At 38.2% G+C, this 22,346-nt stretch overlaps 2 protein-coding genes across 5 annotated transcripts in view; one reads left to right on the forward strand and one right to left on the reverse strand.

The window, feature by feature from the left end:
• Nucleotides 1-244: 244 nt before the first annotated feature.
• On the forward strand, nucleotides 245-17,517 carry LOC126375687 (septin-2). Its single transcript, XM_050022780.1, has 9 exons — nucleotides 245-357; nucleotides 726-843; nucleotides 2,036-2,178; nucleotides 3,128-3,314; nucleotides 6,464-6,582; nucleotides 11,710-11,902; nucleotides 12,393-12,556; nucleotides 13,715-13,852; nucleotides 15,114-17,517. Exons 1-9 carry the CDS (start codon nucleotides 328-330, stop codon nucleotides 15,279-15,281), a joined length of 1,260 nt encoding a protein of 419 aa, XP_049878737.1. The 5' UTR covers nucleotides 245-327; the 3' UTR covers nucleotides 15,282-17,517.
• A 2,622-nt stretch (nucleotides 17,518-20,139) lies between these two features.
• The window catches only part of LOC126375653 (GAS2-like protein 3), a 105,810-nt gene continuing 103,603 nt past the window's right edge, over nucleotides 20,140-22,346 (reverse strand). For all 4 annotated transcript variants that reach the window (XM_050022700.1, XM_050022698.1, XM_050022701.1 and 1 more), the window contains exon 11: nucleotides 20,140-22,170. In XM_050022700.1, coding sequence (XP_049878657.1) covers nucleotides 21,157-22,170 — 1,014 coding nt within the window. In that variant the 3' untranslated portion in view covers nucleotides 20,140-21,156. The remainder of the gene's footprint in view (nucleotides 22,171-22,346) is intronic.

The raw sequence follows: 22,346 nt of genomic DNA on the forward strand, positions 1-22,346 counted from the left end.
CATCTGCCAATACTACCAACCGTGAAGTCAAATTTGACTTTGTATCAGTAGATTATTTTATTTAATGAAGTATTATAAAATTTCTTGGATTGAAATTAAAGTTTAAAAAAGTTATTACGTCGTGGATTGTGTTTGTACAACAAAAAGTAAACAAAATACATGCAATATAGTTCTAAATAGTGATGTATTTGGATAACACATATACTCCCTAATGTTGGTCATTTTGAAGGTGAAGTTGTTGCGGATTGTTTGCAAGAGAAAGCGATTGGTTAGTTGCGGAAAAAACGTCGCTGACTTCATTTCAATACAATCAGTCAAAAGTGAAACATGGCGGCGATGGACGTTGAGCCTCCGAAAGTAAGTTTTTAGATTCTATTTTGGGTATAAATACTTCAACTTTCAATTTTATTTTGTCTTGTGTTTATATTTTAGTAGATGCATTTGATAAATTTTCTGTTTGGCTAAGTCCGAAGTCCTATCTTCTTTATAAATCAGTACGATTGCAGGGCGTAGGTCTTCCGATCTAAATTTACATCGAAACGGAAGTTTTATCGTTTATTACAACAACGTATTTACGTAAAAACATTCCCGGTTTACGGTTTGGGGGATGTAAATAACAAACAACGCGCTTTTGTGAAATGTTTACAAGACATCTTAGTGATTCAGTGGTTGGTGGAATGCGTTCGGTTGTGGACCATAAGTGAATTAGGCGGTATTGTTTTTAGATGGAGATGCTTCTCCGCACTCTGAAGCTGTCGGGTCACGTCGGTTTCGACAGCCTGCCCGACCAGCTGGTCAACAAGAGCGTGCAGAATGGTTTCGTCTTCAACATCCTCTGTATTGGTAAGTGACTCATTGTCCCAGTATCATAGTGTGTGAGTTCTATGTTTATCGTACTTGTATATATTTTCAGTAGGTAATTTCCGACGCGAAAGTAGGCTACACTTATCTCTCGGTAAGCTAGGAGAAGTTTTTGGGTTTTTAAATAATTATTCATTAGAGAGTTGTGTTGTTCAACTCTTCATTGCATTTGGTTAAATAATAGTTAAGCTGTATGTAATGTCTTATGTAAATGTCTTTTAGCACTCCTTTCAGATCCCATGTGTTCTTCCCATCTGATGTAATCTTGTTGTTAAAGTATGTACTTGTGTCAATTATTCCATAAATCCATAATATTTTATTTCTTTGGGAAAATTTATATAATTTTCAATGCTTGTCTATTTCCAGCGTTTATGTAAGTTAATAAACATTTCCAATAAATTTTACCTACTTATAATAATGGCAGACAAAATGGGATGATCAATGGTGCATTTGCCAGTGTATCTGGTGTCATCGCCCACATTCAACCTCCTTCGAACTATTGTTTGTCCCACAGCTATTGCCAAATGCTGATTGTTCTGAAACCATACTGAGTGTCTACAAACCCTATTCATAAATAATAAAATCTTATATACAATTTTCTTAAAATCATATTTGAATCAATATGTACCCAATAGTAATATTTTTATTAGCGCTCTTCATATGGTTTTCATAAAGCGTAATAATGTTTTCTTTTCTAACTAATGTGTTTGTGATCAAGTTGGATAGTGATATCAGGTAGTGCTACTGATAAGTAGCTGGTCTAGCTGTATTTAGTTTAAATTAATTGTCACGTTTTCTTATGGTATCTGCAATGTTCCAACTGGGCAGCCTGTGATAACGTCCCATATAGCTTTACAAATCCTACCACCAAAATATCAACAAGATAGTAAAATTGTTACTTTTACCATGTGATATGTTTGTTTTAAAATTCATGTTGAATGATTATCACGTGATCAGTGGTGAAGAAAAACAAAGAAACCACATTTTCCCAAGATATGCATTTCGGAGCTATGTGACCTTACCTGTACTTATTGGGCTGGTTTTCCCTTTGTGGGTTGAAAGATCAAGACAGACTGTCCAGTCTTCAGGTTAAACCCTAGTGAGATGATGATGTACCTACTAATATTATTTTCTTCCAAGGTTTACAGAAATAAAACATTTTTTTGTTACACAGGAGAGACTGGCCTGGGCAAGTCCACTCTGATGGACTCGCTGTTCAACACCAACTTCGAGTCGTCTCCTAGCCCACACAACCTGCCCACTGTCAAACTGAAGGCCCATACGTATGAGCTTCAGGAAAGCAATGTCAGGCTCAAGGTAAATGTTTCTGTTTGTGCTCAAAGACCGAAGCGAAAAGGGTTATGTGTTTGACCACTATGTATGTGTGTATGTATTTTTCTGTTCTTTTTATCTGCAATTAGTCAGTTTTCATGTATTGCTATTCTTTTGTTAAAGAGTTTGTTAGTGAATTGGATTCTAATTCTGATGATTTGTGGCTCTGTCTACTGCATCTATAGCATGACCTTATTATAGTGTCATTATCTAAATATGGCGGTTTTTTTATGACATAAGCCTGTAGTTGTTCTAGTGTTTTAGTATTATTATTATAACACATCCTTAACATCCTTTATCTGCTTGACATTGAGATATCATCATTGCCCTATACATCTTTATCAGATGATTCAAACAGCGTTTCTGTGGCAGCTTTTAAAATGGCTGTAAAGTCCGATGCGAGAGCAACAGTAGCGGCCGCACGACTGGCATTGTAGTTGAGGGTTATTAGGTGGTACAGGTGGTAAATCGGCCCTTTCATTTCTGTGTCGCCTCTCGCGCTAGTCGGCTATTGTACATTGAGATATAGAATATGTATAATTACAATTAACTTACTTAATTTTATTTACTTAGCTACACTCTTGTTGTTGTTGCTTTTTCTATACAAATTTTTAGGGAAAATAAATAGGACAGTGGTTTTTCCTCTTGCCTTCTGCATACTATTTATATGAAGTTGCTATATTCTTATCTTATCTAGCCTAAAGTGTCCCACTGCTGGTTGTTTATGCTGATGAAAAGCTGTTCTGTTAGACCAACGTGATAGGTGATGAGCCATATCGCCATCTACAATGGTCAAGCCAACTGTATTAGTGTAAACTGCGCTTTAGTTAAATCTGGTGAGGTGTGGGTACCCAGTTCATCTTGTGTTGGATGTATTTTTATTATTAGGATTTAGTCGTGAGCTTATATGTGAAGTATTTTCTTGTATGTACAGCTGACGATCTGCGACACGGTGGGGTATGGAGACCAGGTGAACAAGGAGGACAGTTTCAAAGCTGTGGTGGACTATATTGATGCCCAGTTTGAGGCGTACCTGCAGGAGGAGCTCAAAATCAAGCGCTCGCTCCCCACATACCATGACAGCAGGCTGCACGTCTGTCTGTACTTCATCTGTCCTACTGGTGAGTCTTTCAATCTATATTCAATTTCAATTTTTCCCTTTTGCTTTTATTTAACTAAACACAGAATAGGTTTACAATGATAAATAAATATAACTTTTAAGTGCTAACAGCCCCTGAGTAGTGCGTCCTTTCGACTCAAAGACCTCCTCTAGCGATTTCTATGTATCTCTATTTCTTCTTCTTTTCCTATTTCCTCTTCCTAGCCATAACGGGCCCGCTATTTTCTTCATATCGTCTGACCATCTTTGCATCATCTGGGGTCCAGTTTGTGACGAGGCTCTATCTATATCTACGTTACTTTAAGCTATTATACATAAAGGGTATAGCGAGGTAAGGAAGACGAAATGGCCCCCATGGCCCATGACGGAATTATCATTTGTACTGGTATTGGCACTCTAAAAGAATACGAAATGTAAGGTCGTTGACCCCTGACCTTGACCTGTCTTTGAGATATTCGAGAAAGTTCGTACGCGCGCCGAGTTTTTTCAAAATTTTTTTTCCGAAAAACTATAAAAGCTAGAAGGATGGGACCAATTGCGTATAATTAGGGATACTTTGAAAAATATTCTGAATTTTTTTCAGAGTTCTGGTGAAATGACAACTGTGCAAAATAATTAAACAAAATATAAATATATTTTTTTAGTACTGTTCTATTATGTTTACCGCGCCAAAAAAAATATATAATACTCTTTGATTTATATACTTACACCACACAAAAACTGATTAAAATCAAAGAGGCGCTTCTTGAGTAATTATGAATTTACTTAGTGTGCGTACGGCTGGTAGGAACTAATTAAAGAGGTCGTTTTTAGATTAATTATTATAATTACATGTTAAACATAATTTTAATCATCATCATCACTGTTTTCATTTATTACAACATTGACTGCATCATTTCAAAATATTTTCGACAGAATTTCAGCAGGACGTAAAATGCGAGATAGATATCTCGCATGAGCTAAGTAATATAATTATTACACTTGCGGCATATGAAAATCGACTTGCGAAAATCGTATTTTGGGCAAAAGAAAACCCATTTATGCAAACCGTTTACAATTTGTACTACGAACTAGAGTTTTAAGTTTAGCATCCTGTAGCACTTTCTTCATAATAGTGGCATCATTTTCCGTACCATAAATTGGCCCAGCAAAATCAACTATAAACCCGTTCGTAGTACAGATTGTAAACAGTTTGCATAAATGGGTTTTCTTTTGCCCAAAATACGATTTTCGCAAGTCGATTTTCATATATCGCAAGTGTAATAATTATATTATTTAGCTCATGCGAGATATCTATCTCGCATTTTACGTCCTGCTGAAATTCTGTCGAAAATATTTTCAAATGATGCAATCAATGTTGTAATAAATGAAAATAGTGATGATGATGATTAAAATTCTGTTTAACATGTAATTATAATAATTAATCTAAAAACGACCTCTTTAATTAGTTCCTACCAGCCGTACGCACACTAAGTAAATTCATAATTACTCAAGAAGCGCCTCTTTGATTTTGATCAGTTTTTGTGTGGTGTAAGTATATAAATCAAAGAGTATTATATATTTTTTTTGGCGCGGTAAACATAATAGAACAGTACTAAAAAAATATATTTATATTTTGTTTAATTATTTTGCACAGTTGTCATTTCACCAGAACTCTGAAAAAAATTCAGAATATTTTTCAAAGTATCCCTAATTATACGCAATTGGTCCCATCCTTCTAGCTTTTATAGTTTTTCGGAAAAAAAAATTTGAAAAAACTCGGCGCGCGTACGAACTTTCTCGAATATCTCAAAGACAGGTCAAGGTCAGGGGTCAACGACCTTACATTTCGTATTCTTTTAGAGTGCCAATACCAATACAAATGATAATTCCGTCATGGGCCATGGGGGCCATTTCGTCTTCCTTACCTCGCTATACCCTTTAACAGTTTATCATTCACAGGACAGAACATGAAGACAAAACGATTACACAATTACACAAATGTTATTACCATACTTATTACAATAAATAATTCTTATTAATATTAGACATAAGGCAGACAAATAGTGAACTTTTTACACATAAACATGAGCTCACGACTATTCTCCGAATTGGGCTAGTTAGAGGCAAAAGATGACCTGAGTTCGGCTTCACCGAGCTTTCTGTTAGACCAACATGATAGACCTCGGCTTTTTTCTTATACAAAAATCGTAGAGGAAGGATAAATAAAACTAAGTATGTTTTTTTTCACATTCACATTTCCACCTCCATAACGTAATTGTCAAGTATTCTACAACTATAGACATTTTTCATCTAATTAAAGTTTTATATTAATCAAATACAGGATGTATTTCAAGTATTTCAACATACACATTAACTTTATACATTCTTAATTTGTTTATCGAATAATAGTAAAAGCGAGGTCCCGTTATATTTACTCTCTAGAGTACCGGCTCGGGTCATGATGTCTTGTATGCGTACTGAATACTTAATGTACCAGGCAAGCATAGCAATGTAGGAGTACCTATTAGCTCGTCGAATGTCAAGGGCAACTGGTCAAGCCATGAAGTCCTTCTGGGTTACTATGGCGCCCTGGTTTCTCAGAGAAAGTAAACAAGCACGGTTTTATCGGTGTTCTGTCGGAAAGGACTGGAATGTCGGTTTGTGTTTAACATTCCGAAGCGATTAAGCATGCGCGGTCGATAGACGCGTCGTAATTATGCGGCAAGTGCATTATGTTTGTTCTTTGATATTATTTACTGTCGAAGTCATTTGCGGTTGATGAGTTAACTGCATAAACTTGGCCTTTGGTATTTGTTTAGTGGTTGAATGTTTTGTTTAAGAAAATATATATATAATTAACCTATATAATATGAGTCCTGCTGCTGGGTACAACTCAGCCAATATTATATAGGCCTCCCCTCTATCTACCTTTCAAATAAGTTATTTGACTGTTATAACACAACTTGGCGAGTTGATATAGGACTGCGATACACCAATATTATTTTAGCAGCTTATTATTATCTGCCCACACGGCCGTTTCTCTCGAGCATAAATCCTCTCAGACGACGTCTTGAGCCAAGGGCTTAAACTTTGTACCGGGTGAGAACCCCCGATGACCAATAAAAGCCAGACAATGGACCGTTAACAATGGTGTGTCGTAATTTGCAGGGCACGGCCTGAAATCCATCGACCTGGTGTGTATGAAGAAGTTGGACACGAAGGTCAACATCATCCCCATCATCGCCAAAGCCGACACCATCTCCAAGACTGAGCTGCAGAAATTCAAGGTAAGATTTATATTTATAACAGATTGTTATACATAAACAGGACAAAACTAATAAATAGATTATAAATATAAGACAAGCAAATGGGTCAGCTTATTTCTGGTAGAAATTTTCGAGCAGACTGGTATTTTACTTGAAATAGATATGCTTTTGATAAGGTTTATTTATTATGTTACAATTGTTAGAAAGAATAATGACTGTGCAATTTAAATTATAAAAGTAATGCAAAAATAATACAACATCAATTTCTACAAGTCAATTTATTTATTTATTATTTATTTTGGCTGTGTCTGTCTACTCGTATCTAAGTATCTATACAGTCTGTATCCACCCACTGCTGAGCACATGCCTCCTCTCTTTCTCGCCATCGAGTTCAAATCCATTGCTTTCTGTCATACCACAAAATGACATCCGGCCATATCGGGTGGTCTGCTCTGAAGTTGTAAACTCCTTGGTTCTATGTTTTCCGAGAATGCAGAATGAAAATTTCACTCAAAGACGCGATTCGTAATGTGACCTTCTTCCCTTTGGTTTGAAGGAGCGGACGGGATATAAACAAAGGAAAAGATGATGAATTCACACTATTATAAGCGCGCTCGCATCAACTAACACAAAGAAAGTAACTGCCAAACGCTTGAATCGGTTGAAGCCATATTACTATGATAATGCAAGCGCTATTTGACTCACATGCAAATTTCATTGTACTATACGAGTATTAGTATTCTATCGCTGTGTTCTCTTTAGTGTTTCACTATTACCGGCAATACTTCATTTTATGATCCTTATTCAAATATGTTTGTTTTGTTCAGATAATGAATAGGAATATTAGTGCCCTCCTTCACTTAAAATACGTGCAAGAGAGGGATAGAATAGGCCCATTAACGACAGATTTTCTTATTTTTATTTATGGTAATTAAAATGCGACTGAAAAAATACACGAAACGTCGTTTCGTAAACACAAATAGTTGGTATGAATTTAAACGTGTATCTTAAGAAATGTTGAGGAAACAAGAGAAGTGTGTCAGCATTGAAGCAAATGGAATTCCATAGTCTCTTAAATCAGAAATCATTTATTCCCTTAGGATAGGTAGTTACGTAACTCTACTTACCTCGGTGGGAAATAGGCGTGAGTTTATGTATGTATTTTCTTCAATAAACAATCTTCAAGGCCATGGACTATTCTTATCTAAGTATCTGTGAAGACGTTGCGGTAATTACAACAATTAATCATATCATGTGGGAGTGACGGGCTGTAGGCTGATACAATCTTACTAATCGTTGCAATGAATGACGACTGACGTACTGTTTGTTATGAGTTCTTTTGCAATGTTTTTTGTGTCCAAACAATAGCTGGTATCGCACAGGATTTATGAATCAAGTACGAAATTAGATATATTCTTGTGATTTTTTGGGACAGTACTACGTCGAAAAACTTCCTTATCTTTGAGAATTGGTCGTGTCTTGACTTGGGTACTATAGGTATTTTTGTTACGTGATTTATCCCAGATGTCATTGGTAGGACTAAGGACTTCAAGAATTACATTTGTCGGCAATATGTTTTTCTTTGATGGGTTTACTCTTGGCCCCAAATTCAAAAAATTCAAAATTCAAAAATATCTTTATTCAGTAGGTAACATAGTTACACTTTGAATCGTCAATTTTACATAACGAACGTCTCATCCGCCTAAAACTACTGCAGCTTCTCACAACCTGTATAGCCGGGGAAAAGAAGCTGCAAGAAAAACCTCGGCACAGGGCCCTAGACGTTCTTTAAAAAAATAAAAATAAACATAAAACATGAAATATTGGTATACAATTGAGTAATTTAGCTGCCTAATATCAGTTCTCAGACAGTTAATCCCATGCATTCATATCTTCTAAATAATCACTAACTTTATAATAACCTTTTTTGTAAAGTTTTTGTTTAACTACTGTCTTAAAACAGTTGAAAGGCAAATTCTGAATGTCAATGGGAATCTTATTGTAAAAACGTATACATTGCCCCTTAAAAGATTTAGTAATCTTATGTAATCGACTGACTTGTAAAGCAAGTTTATTTTTGTTCCTGGTATTAACAATGTGCCGATCGCTATTTTTTGCAAATAATCCTATATGTTTTTTTACATATATTAAGTTTTCAAAGATATATTGTGATGCCAAAGTTAAAATATTAATTTCTTTAAATTTATTTCTAAGTGACATCTTGGGTCCCAATTTGTAAATCGCCCGAATGGCTCGCTTTTGCAGAACAAAAATGCTGTTCATATCTGCAGCATGACCCCACAGCAAGATGCCGTACGACATTAGACTGTGGAAGTAGGCAAAATAAACTAATCGCGCGGTTTCTACATCGGTTATTAAACGAATTTTTTTGACCGCGAATGCTGCTGAGCTGAGCCTTTTGGACAACTTATCAATATTAGGACTCCATTGCAACTTAGCGTCCAAAGTAATTCCCAAAAATACAGCAGTATCCGTGAGGTCCAATTCCTTATTTTTTACAATAATAGAATCGAGGGGCCTACTAACATTCGATAACGTAAAATAAACATATTTTGTTTTATTTTCATTAAGTAGCAGGTTGTTTACAGTAAACCAATCCACTACCTCTGAAATGGCGTTGTTTACATCGTCAAAGGAATCTTGTCGTCTCTTTACTTTAAAAAGTAAGGAGGTATCATCTGCAAACAGCACCACCTCATGTTTTACAAGACTAGGTAGGTCGTTTATGTAAACTAGGAATAGAAATGGACCTAGAATTGAGCCCTGCGGGACGCCTATAGTGACGTTAGATCCACACGATCTGGAGCCATGCACATCAACCCTCTGAACGCGGCCACTAAGGTATGACTCCAAAAGAGCGATGGCATTATCAGTTATTCCATAGTGACGAAGTTTCGCGATCAAGATATCATGACAAACGCAATCGAAGGCTTTGGAAAGGTCGCAAAAGACACCAATAGCATCTTTGGACTCCTCCCAAGCCTGAAAAACATGATTTATTAACTCAACACCAGCATCGGTTGTTGAGCGACCCTTTGTGAAACCAAATTGTTTATTAGACATTAAATTGTTTAAATTGAAATGTTGAAGTAATTGCAGTAATAAAATTTTTTCAAATATTTTACTAAGCGTGGGTAGTATAGATATTGGTCTAAAATTAGTAGGGTCAGAAGTACTACCAGCTTTAAACAATGGAATGACTTTACTGTGCTTCATTAAATCTGGAAACACACCATTGTCTACACATTTATTAAATATACATGATAGATAGGGAGCTATGCAATCAATCACGGAGTTAATGACTTTAACAGAGAGACCATGAAGATCTACAGTCTTTTTGATTTCTAAAGATTTAAAAGCTCTTAAGACGTCCCTAGGACTCACGTGTGTAAATGTTAGTTTATCTACTTTGGACGTATCTATGTGCTCCCTTACAAGTGATTGAGCGAGTGCAGGAGATGACTTCAAGTCCTTGGTAGTCGAAAATGGAATGTCAGTAAAGAATTTTTCAAAAGCTTCAGCAACTTGCTTATCATTTGTGAGTAGTTTACCGTCAATTTGTAATTGATACTCGAGATCGCGTGCTTTGACTTTCCCAGTTTCGCTATTAATAACTTTCCAAGTCATTTTAATAATATCTGAGCTACCTTTAATTTTACTGCTAACAAACATTGCCTTCGCGGTAACGCAAACACGTTTGAAAACTTTTGAATACTGTTTTACATAGTCGTGAAAAGCTACGCTATGATTGTATGTTCTTTCTTCGTAAAGTTCATACAACCTGTTTCTACTCTTATAAATTCCTACCGTCGCCCAGTCACTAAAAATTGGTGTGTCTGCTTTCTTAATTGTTTTTGCCTTAAATACTTTATTAAATGACCCAGACTTGCCCGAAGGCACTGACGAGGCCTAAGATGGAGCTCGCCTAGAAGGTGCCTGTCTAATAGTGATAGCATCGCCAAAGGCTGAAGTACCGAAGTGAACAGTGCAGTACCTCATTAGCCACAATCCAGCGGTGTTATGTTGGAAGTTGTATCCATGCGTCGCGATGTGAGAACTTCGTTAGCGAGTTTCATTCGGCATCGATAAGCACCTATGTTTTGTGTGCGTTAGTATAACTAGTTCGTCCGCCACATATAGTCAGGATTTTCAACAAATTCGTGCGCTATCTTTTTGCACTGTGCCACATAAGGCGTTTAGACACACCCAAGTTTTCTCATACAGTTGTAGCTCATTTAAAAATGTATTTGATAACAGCGTAGCAGTGAATGCAGGTGGCAATATGATAAGGTGACGCGAGCCGTGACGCGTCCTAGTTTCACGACGTTACATAGAAATGTGAATCATGCAGGAGAAATTTGTCATCATATTACATTCTTTATTGTTCCTTGATTCCGTATATGTATAGATACGCGTGTGTTTACATAATTGAGCGTGTGTCTAAGACTTAGTTTTATTCATTGCGACCAGAATTACCAATCAAAATCAAATCAAATATACTTTATTGCACAGAACTAAAATTTCAACAATCAGACATAACACATGAATACAGTACAATTACCCTACCGTATATGCCAATATGTCAGTGGGAAATTATTTACTTTGAAGATTCATTGGAGAAAAAGAGGAGTAAATACATAAAATTTGTTTTAATTATGCAAGAGGATGGTAATTGTTCTGTTATAAATATTTGTGTAGTGTAAAGCAGTCAAATCAACGCCGAGCAAAATAAGAAAATATATTATATTCTATAGTTGGATATATTGGTATAGATGCTATCTTCTCTTCTTTGGTCAATCCCACTTAAGGCGAGGTGAACCACAGGACCAAAAAAGAAGACTTTCTTTTTTAATGAATAGGCTAGGTTCCAACTAGTCAAATCAGTTACTTTTTACTAAACGTCAAAACAAGAAATTACTATAGAATTTGTATGAAAAAGCACACTATAACGTCAAAGAAAATTGTGATAAAATGCCGGACTTTTTCGTTTTTCGTTGGTTTTAGATCTGTCTTTATTTAGTAATCAGAATTTCATAATAATTATATCGTGAACCTAGTACACGACCCAATAATCAGACATTTACAATTTACATTTCTTTTAATTTAACCAATACCCAAACATTCCAGTCAAAAATAATGCTGGAGCTGCAATCCAACGGCGTGGAGATCTACCAGTTCCCGACAGACGACGAGTCCGTGTCGGAGGTGAACACCAGCATGAACTCACACATCCCCTTCGCCGTCGTCGGCAGCACCGACTTCGTCAAGATCGGCAACAAGACTGTAAGGGCAAGGCAGTACCCTTGGGGGACCGTGCAGGGTAAGCTATGAAATAATATCTTCAAAAGTGTGAATAGACATTACTAGGGCCGCATCTTCACTTACATTTGGGCATAGAATAAGGAATGATACTACGTGTAGAACGGCAACGTCGGCAACTCTCCGCTCACCACCAAGTTGAGCGTTTACCCCCCGCGTCAGGGCATCAGACGTCACACACACAGATTCACGTGTACGATTACGTCAATGTGTATTGTCTATGTAAAACGAGGTGTTTTGTATGAAGTGTACAGGGTGTGAATTGATTGCAATTGTGGTCTAAATCGAACCTATTTTTATATAAATAACATAAAAGTAGTGGAGTGATTCTTATTACAATTTGAATATTAAATAAATAAACAAAATATCAGCGAAACTTCAAAATATTTTTCAAATTAAAATTAAGTAAATTTGTTTCTTGACGTTTTAATTTCGGCTCTGTATCTTTGCGTTATCTCAAAAATAACCCATATTATCTTGTCAACTTCCAGTGGAGAATGAGTCCCACTGCGACTTCGTGAAGCTCCGCGAGATGTTGATCCGCACCAACATGGAGGACATGCGCGAGAAGACACACGCGCGGCACTACGAGCTGTACCGCCGCCGGCGCCTGCAGCAGATGGGCTTCACCGACGTCGACGCGGACAACAAGCCGGTCAGTGCCGCGCACCACTGCCGCCGAACTGGCGATAGTTTGGCTAACGATTGTAGACTATGAAAAACATCCATACTATCGATAGTTACAAGGAATAGTCTCGATAGTATTGCTGTGTATCGATAGTGTTAACCTATAAATAACCTGTCGGTAACTTGATACTATTGTTTTTATTAAACTATTAACAGACTATCGATAGGTATCACCACTACGCACGCGCACTTCACCTACACTACCTATATTAACATTATGTCGTCGTCTTGTAATGTAAACCATGTGAACGCCTTTTTGAAAAATAACATTTGGATGTAATTTTTGTTAACAAACCCCGCAATAGACAAGTATCAATTCACATATTTTCTTCACATTTGTTGTCTCAATTTTTAGGCAGAATGATAATATGATATAGTGTGAGAGATAGAATGTGATTTTTCAAAAGGACCTTACGTGATTTTCTCTATACAGCGATAATATACAGAGAGAAAGAGAAGACGAAAACGTGGGCTATGTATGCTAAGTAAATTCATCACAACAGAAGCCGCGAATGCTATCTACGTAGATAAATGTCGTTTGTCTATTGGTCGAGTTGAAGTCCTCGATATACTCAGCCATCAAGATTCTTATAGACCGTAACGTATCTTGACAATTGGGTAGTTTCCTAGGTCAAATATAAATTATGAAGATCTGATTCTAAATATAGTAACTTTTTTCGATTTAACTTATTCGAAGCCAATTGTGGTTTTGTTTTTGTATTTTGACGAAGCTTGTGCGGATTTTATTATGTATGAATTGAATATGCTTTCCCTTATTTTAATTTTTTTAATATGAATGTTGGTACTGACGAAGCCTGTGGTGGATTTACATTCTGTTTTTTTATTATTTATGATTAATTAACAGGAAAAATATTTTTTTTTTGTTATTTTTAGATCTGCGGTTATTTAGTAATCAGAAGTTTATAATTTATCATGAATCTAGTACACCACCAAAAAAAAAATTATGAATTTTATTAAAGAAAAATTTAATAATAAATGTGACATTTTGTCACGTTTTTGTATGACCTCACAGGTTGCTTTTTCATACAAATCCCTTGTAATTTCGATGTTTAGTAAAAAGTAACTGATTTGACTAGAAACTACCCTATTCGATTGTACATTGCAGGTGTCATTCCAACAAACGTTCGAGCAGAAGCGCAGCGCGCACCTCGCCGAGCTGCAGCGTAAGGAGGACGAGATGCGACAGATGTTCGTGCAGCGCGTCAAGGAGAAGGAGGCCGAGCTCAAGGAGGCTGAGAAAGAGGTAAACGCAACACACTTACTCCTACCTAACCTACACCATCGCACTGCAAGGCAGAGGCCTCTCTATCTTTCAACATGCACAAACATCCTAACATAACATAAACACTCTATATACGTCCCGATGTTGGGCACAGGCCTCCCTAAATGATATGAAGCATACTCCACCACGCTGCTATACTGCGAGTTGAAGGTATTTTTACGGCGATTATCCCGGACTAACGGCTTAAACGTGCTTTCCGAAGCACGGAATCATGTTATTTTTCCGGACAAACGTGTGATTCGGCCTGTAATTATTATTATTGCGTATGGCAGACAAAAATAAAATATTCTGCATGGATCATATATCCAGCTTAAGCAAGTCTCTGCCTCATCCGTCACACAATGCAGCCCGGCTATGCCACCTGGGAACCGGTCTGTAATGTCCTACCCAAACAATGAACAGTCTCACAAAGTGATTTCGACAATGTCGCCATCGGGAATCGAACCGTGAAATCGTGAGCGCAATGCTCTAGCCATTAAACCATGTAGCCTAGGAGCTATACACACTACACTAGCTTGTCTCCGCGACTCCGTCTGCGTGAACTTGGACTAACTCTGGAATTACTGATATAGCGCGTTGATTTCCACCACAACCATCTAATGAAACTGCAGAATAACACTTGAACCTTTCTATAGTTTTTGCGTGAAACGCGAACAATCCCGCAAAAAATAAGTGTAATGGAAATTATACAACACTATTTAAGATTTGTAATGTACTTCCTGTTAGTCTAAAGCACACCTATTTATTAATATTAAATAACCATAGGAATCCAGACCATAGAGAACTTATTGAGCATGGCCAGTGTACGTGGACGATGTCGACGGGCAGGTATGTTGTACCACGAGTCAACAACTACTTTGGTGACAGAACACTCCGTAAACGGATACCGTATCTGTACAACGTGCTGCCGGTCGACATACGTCAGGAGTGCAATATAAATAAATTTAAAAAATCTTATTTAAACATCTCATGCAAAAGATCTCTTAGCTGTATGTTAACTTTAAGTATCTTAAACATAATAACATTAAGCGAACTCCACTCCCACAGACAAACCGAGGAATTGGTTTTGTGGGGTTTTTATTGTACCCATATATTCTGTATTTCTTATGAAAAATAAACATTATTACAATTTTTACAAAATCATTTCGGCCATGCTGGCGGTAGCCTGGTCTCAGGGATTGTGTCCTTTCTAACTTTCTAATGTGTTCGTTGTTCATTCCAGCTCAACTCCAAGTTCGACAAGTTGAAGAAAGACCACACGGAGGAGAAGAAGCGCCTAGACGAGCTGCGGAAGAAGATAGAGGAAGACACCATCGAGTTCAACCGCCGCAAGCAGCAGGCGGCGCAGTCGCACCACACGCTCACTCTCGGCAAGAGTAAGAAGAAGTAGACGACCTGGACGAGTTAATTTACACTTCGCTTGCATACAACCCCTTGACGCGAGGTGACTATTTAATTCGCGCGAGTTATACCATAATGTTACCCGGCTTACGCTCGGTCACTATTCAATTCGCGCATTACCCGTACAAGTTCAATAGTCTTCTCGCGCACGATGACGTAATTATCATGTTCAGTGTGTATCGGTGTGACTTTCACAACTAACCAGATTAATAATGTTTAAAGGGGGTTGCATTCAAGTGAGGGGTACACCTATTTAATTCGTACGAGTTATATGTCTACATGTTACATTGTGAGATGAATAAGGACAGAAGAACCAACTATAAGGTGACATGAATTGGATTACGTATCAAATATCTGTAGATTTGAGGTTGATTTTAAGCATGACAATGAATTGAAGTGATTATGGATTGCTCTGTTTCAATATTGTTTTCCATACAGTAAAATGTATCATTATTGCAGTTCCGACCCAGTGGTGAGTGCTATTAGAGGCTGTTATAAATAATGTAAATTTTTTTTCGTATCGTTTTCGGTTTCATACATAACTATAAAGAACAATACTGCGTATATAACGGTTACTCTCCGACCCGCACCATTTAGTACCGAGTGCCGAGTTCAAAAAAAAAAATCATATTCATTTATTTCTAAAGTTTACAAAAACATTGTCTACAGGTAGAGTCCCAAGGCGACAATGCTTAAATATTTAACAGATTAACATTATAATAAAAATATGATTATGTCATGCTTTAATTATACAATGTCAACAATGTTTAAAATTCTAATAAAAATCCTAAAGTTAGAGTTAGATTTACCTCACCCATTCTGTGTCTTACTTTCGCGAACTATCTGTCTCGCTCGCACTGGCGCGGTAAAGCGACAAACGATAGGAATGAGATTTTTGTATGGAGTGTCCCACGTGTGACGAAGCTCTAATACACTGTATGGAAAATAATATTGAAGTCGAATAGAAAGAATCAAGAGAGGTTGTGTTAGCTTGGAGGTAGCGATACGACATTAGGTTTATGTTCGGGACGTGTGTTCTCAGTGAGTCACAGGCGCGTGATTTATCAACGAGAAACTTAATCCCAAACGTCGCTCAAGGGTAGTTTTTGATAAATCGATCAAAAAAATATTGTACCTAGTAGCTTTTTGTAATTTACAAAAAATCTATCTTAGAGTATCGTAACGAAGTCGCCTCCATTTTATATCAGGTACATGTGTACCGCCGTAATGCATGACGGGAGTGAATAGCATTCGTGAGAGAGTCGATGTCAACCTTTTTAAATATTTCAACACCTCGCCGTATTTTCGATTCTCATCTTGTGTACGTTTTACACACGTTTTAAATATAAGGAAATTATAAATTATAGAGTTTTAAATTATAACTAGGTTTTACTGCCAACTTGAATATTATTTGTAAGCGAAATCGGCCAAATATGTCCGGCAACCAATTCTATTTGGTTTTGAAACTATTATTTACCAAATGTATTAAATATATTCTAGTGGTTAGGCGTACGATATCAAAGTAAGAGCTTTCTGCCATTGTAATGTTGCGAGCTATTATAATAATGCAGATGATTTTACGTTTGAATTAGTTAAGGATTTGTATGGAAACACATAGTTATGTTTTAAATAGTTTATTGAGAACTGAACATAATATGCTTGTAGTAAGATTGCCTATATTAGTGTCTAGGAGATGACTATACATCGAGATGATGTGAATATCACCGTTACACAACATTCGAGTTGATCAGAGCTACTTGAAGGTATCAGATAATACTGGATATCGGACGAAGATTTGTAGCAGCATTGTTTGGAAAATACTTATAATATTTTTCACGTTATTTATATTACAGTTAATACCCGTTTTCAGTGGAAACGCGTTTCCCCTAATTAAAACTAGTTTTTAGTGGGCCCTAACTTTTTATTCGCAGTTTTCAGTAAGAAATTTTAGCAAGAGCTCGTAGCAAGAACTATTTTTACTAGGGAAAGCAGGTTTTAACTGTAACACAATTATACAATATAACTGACTTCTCTAATACTGTATTGCTCTCTACATAATGTTCTAAACGTGTAATTCCACAGAATATTCCTCTGTAAACACAGCATTTACTCATTCATTCCTTGTGTGTATTTTATATGATTTTTATACTTAATTTTCTAACATTATTTTGTATTGCCTAAATGAGGTATTTAATATTTAATTATAATAAAATCATGAAATCTTACTGGTTCTGGTTTACTTTACTAATTGTTGATTGTTAACAGTAGTACTAACATCTCAGGTTAGAGGTTAGTTGAAATAATGTACAAATGGAATTGCCAATATCATGCATATAACAATTTGTCATTATTTTGTTAGAGACAAGCATGCTATCAATTATTTAAAAAGTATATTATTTATCTGTGTAGTGTAGTCTATCTAAATCTCAAGAGAACATATAGACGTGAGTTGCCTTTGGTCTAGTTTAACATCAGATTTGTTTCTGCCACTTTTTTTTTGGGTGGGGGGGGGGGGGTGAGGTATACACGTGAAGCATACATCTCCTCACTGCCGCACACTCATAGGAATAGTCAACGTCTCTATAAACACAAACCCCATAGAAATGTAATGACGTTAATACAATAGATGATTGATTATCGACCGATTGATATTTTTTTCAATTCAATTCAAAACAATTTATTTCGGATAATACATCCATAATTTGTTAGTAACAATGCACTTACTTACTAGGTTAGTTAACAATCAAATTAAATATTAAAGTGTTAGTGACAATGAAACTTAATTCTATGTTATATATGTTATGTATTTTTGCTGAATTAATATGTTTAGTAGCTGAATTGATGGTAAATACAAACTGTCATCTGTTTTCAACCATGCATGAACATCGTCGAGACAGCGTTTCGTTCGTTAGCTCATTACGGCAAATGTTCGATCGTTTTGAACACCCTAATAACCCTAAACATTTGTCGTAACCACATTTGTCATCATCTCATCGCACTTTACTTCTATCCCTTTCTGATACTTAAAACTGTCATTTGCTAGAGCAGGAGATAGGACGACCCCACGCGTCAGTATGCCAGAATCGACGAGGCCATAGCTGCGTTAGCACGTCTACGCGCGCTATAGCATTCTGATGTGATTCGAGCCTAAGGTAGATTGATATGACCTGGCATGTTGCATTTACAAAATAGTAATAGTAGTATTATAGAATCCTAAAATAATAATGTCGAGTGTCGGTCCCTATACCCTGTAAAACGTCACACGATTAGAACTACAGCAGAACAGGGCCTGTTCACACTAGCGATTTCACGGCGAGGCGAGATCGCGGCGTACACGCGGCAACATCGTCACGATATCGCGGTGTGCTGGCTGCGGGCACGCGGCGAAGGGTAAATCGCGACGCGCACGCAGGGCGCTCGCCCCGTGCACGCCGCGATCTCGCCTCGCCGTGAAATCACTGAAAAATCGCGCCGGACAATTTGCTAGTGTGAACAGGCCCTTATACGGAAAGCACGTCGCCTAGTGCGACAAAAGCTCTTTCGTACTAACGGTACCTATACAGCTTAGCATGAAAGAGATGAGAGATATTCTAATTATGTTACGTTTTAAAAGGTATAACTATAGGGTTTCATCACGGTTCTCTTGTCGATGACTTGTGGCGCTACCATTGGTGATTTAATTGTTACGTTATCTCGAAAATATCGCCTTCGTAATTGAGGCCCGTATTGCTTTGTAAGTTTTCTGTAGTATATTAGTTCCTCCAGTGACGTATATTATGTTACTTTAAGTAACCATGGTATTAGGTAAGTAAATTCGTTTTTTGTATGGCGAGGCTTCAAACTAGCGATATTTTGAGGGGCTGCGGCAGTTCGTAGCACATGGGCTTGTACATGCGGTTGTAGTAGGTGTACCGGCGGCGGTGCGGCGTCACCGAGGCGCGCACGGGCACCGCCGGCGCGGCCGGGCTGCGGGCAAGGGACTGCCTGCGACACTGTTGACGAATTACACCATTATTATATACGTATTTATTTTTTACTACGTGGTCAAGTATCTTTTTGTACTGAGGTAAAATTAATTTAAGTCCTAGTTTTTTCGGATCGATATGACAAGAGAATTTCTATAAACTGATTCTTAAAGTAATTTGGCTTTTGAGAACCCTTTTGTAATACTACTAGTCTAAAGACAGTGTTAACAAAAGTTAAGAAACACACTCTTGTTAAGCGCTTAACTACTAAATTTAATTCTTACTCTATGATATACAGGATGTTAGTGACATCGTAACGAAAACTATGAGGGATCATTGAGCCCATGATTCTGAGTTGATATCAAGTGGAATTTTGCGTCGCAAAAGTACGGAACTGAAAAAAAAAAACTAACATTTTAATAAATTATCCGAGAGGAAATTCAACTTGATATCAACTCAGAATCGTGGTCTGACTCATCCCCTTAAGTACTTGTTACGGTGTCACCACCCATACGTACTTGTATGTCGGTACGTACTTTAATGAGGGGGATGATTCAGACCATGAATTTTGCGACGGAAAATTCCGCTTGATATCAACTCGGAATCGTTGTTTTCGTTACGATGTCACAACCCTGTAGGTAACTACGTCCACAATTTTAGATAAAAATAATCATTATACTTACTTCCGTTTCGTAAAGTGCAGACTGATACTATGATGTGCCCGTGTGTAAAGCACTAGGCGATCGAAGTCGTATCACCGCGCTCCGCAGTTTGGCATAGTGTGTGTCTAGTATTACAGCCGGTGGTAATAATGCGCATATATTTCAACGCTGGATGCTGGGTGATAGTGCTTGTGCACGCATGACGCAGTGAAACTACACATGAATGTTAAAAAGTTTATTATCAACCATACATCATTAACTGTTGGCACAATATTGCATAATATATTGGTTTTTGGCAGTACAACACGATGCTAAGCTCTCATGTAGTTTAAAATCCTTATTCTAGATTAAAATGTTCAAATCTTAATCTATTCGTTGGTAGAACTACAGTGATATTGAGGTTTGTACTGTGGCCTTATATTTGAGGGAAATGCAGATTAATGCCTGACAAATGCAATTAGTTTTTGTCTGAAACCAGTTCAGATATATGAATTATTTTATAATGTCTCAAACATTTGGTCACAGATTTTTATTTGATTAAAACTGTCTCGTGAGGGTAGTCAGGGGTAGTGTCACCCGGCCACCCGGCTGCCACGCAAGACGTGTCTATGTCTACCTAGTGCTTCTATCTAATGTCAGTGCAAAAATATCTTCTATGGTTCCGTATCAAAATAGAGGCTGTGATGATATACAACGATATATTTTGTACCAGGAGTCGCTCGTGTCAGGCCACTTGGTTCACTCGCCTTCATACGTCTATACAGTATATGCTAAGTAAATGAAGCATAATGGTATGGTTGTCTAAATCCAACTAATATCATAACACAAAATCATAAATTACAAGCGAAAACAAAATCTGAACATAATCCAAAATTGTATTGTCAATTCCGAAACTCAGGAACGAATAACTTATAATACTCAAACAATAAATCAAATCCACGAAATAATAATTAAAAATAATAAGATTCATTATTGCGATTGGAAAAATGATCTTAAACCTACATTATCATCATTATAATCATTAAAACGAATTCAACTATGACTAGTCTCCCGCTCGCGGAGTACGATGAATGAATTAATTGATGAGGCCACCACTACATGATACAGAAGAGATTACTCAGTTAGGAGATCTACATAACGCTTACAAGTTACCGTAATTATAATTGAACTTCACACTTTCATGACGCTTAAATGTCAAAGGTTAAAATTAAAGCTAGTGGAATGTGGGTCGCGGGAGTTATCTCGGGGGGACCTCGCGCGGCGGCGGACTCCGGTACTTGGCCTTGATGTGCAGGAACGGCTTGTTGTTGGAGTGGTCCTCGATGCTGGCGGCCAGGGACCGCCGGATGCTCTCCTCTATGGCGGCCTGCGTGAGCGCGCCCGTGGCCGCCACCGACGCGCTCTTACTGGACAGCGGCCGGAACTCCACCGGCGCCGCCAAACTCATGCTGCGAGTTTTCTTAGCGTAACCATTCGTGCCGTTCGTGGCGGTAAACGTCTTCTTGGCCTCGTGCACCGGCGTGGACGCGAGGCTTTGGCTGCGAGTTTTCCTCGCCGGAGTCGGTTCCGTTGGCGTGGACGCAACGCTACCATTCCTATTCTTCTTCGCCGCCTGGTTCAACCTGTCCGTCCCGCAGAACGGCTTCTTTTCCTCCTTGGGAACCAAAGCTAAGCTCATGCTGCGAGACTTTTTCGGTGTAAGGGAGGTAGAAGTGAGGGACTTGCGCAGGTCTGCGGGCGGGGTACGGGCCGTGCGAGCCGGGGTCGTGGGGGTGTGGGGGGTACTGAAGCTCGGGGCGGATTGCTTGCGCGTGCGCGGCGACGGCTTCTGTTGACGCGCGTCAACGGAGTCCGTGCGTAAGGGGAGGGTCAAACCGACGCGGCTGCGAGGCGTGACACGGGATGGAGTCGACGTGCGGCGCCCGGCCGGGGAACTTTTCCCGCTGCTGACAGAGCTAGCTCGAACGGGGGATACCTTCCCGCTTAAAGAAGAAGCTTTGCTATCTACAGGCGAAACAGTGCCTAGGGAGGGTTCCTTGCTGCTGAGTGAGATATCGCTATGCTTGCGCGAGATAGGCGACAGTTTATCCAGCTCGTCGTCAGTGGAGGGCGGTGGTAGTGTGACGGGCAAGACGTCGCGGCGGCCCTGTGTGACGAGGCGCACCTGGCACGGCTCGTGGCGCGACAGGAAGTGTTCCAGCGTGTCCCAGCCGCCGCCCACGCGGACCATCATGTGCCGACCCTTCAGCAGCTGGGGACAGAAACACTTGAGGTTAGCGTTATTTAAGACCAAAAAATCGGAACTGAACTCATAAATTTTCCACCATTAAAGGGCGTGGAATTATTTCTACTTATTTTTTTTTCTGTCAAAGACCGTCGAAGTTATTGAGTTATAATAATTATAAGACGCTACTATTCAAATAGAAG

The sequence above is a fragment of the Pectinophora gossypiella genome, chromosome 19, assembly GCF_024362695.1.
Source record: "Pectinophora gossypiella chromosome 19, ilPecGoss1.1, whole genome shotgun sequence".
NCBI lineage: Eukaryota > Metazoa > Arthropoda > Insecta > Lepidoptera > Gelechiidae > Pectinophora > Pectinophora gossypiella.

What these genes read in the sequence shown, in the direction of transcription:
- LOC126375687 (XM_050022780.1), top strand. Translation starts at nt 328, where the DNA reads ATGGCGGCGATGGACGTTGAGCCTCCGAAA. An exon ending in TGGACGTTGAGCCTCCGAAA is followed by an intron (nt 358 to 725) that starts GTAAGTTTTTAG and finishes TATTGTTTTTAG; the next exon opens with ATGGAGATGCTTCTCCGCAC. An exon ending in CTTCAACATCCTCTGTATTG is followed by an intron (nt 844 to 2,035) that starts GTAAGTGACTCA and finishes TTTGTTACACAG; the next exon opens with GAGAGACTGGCCTGGGCAAG.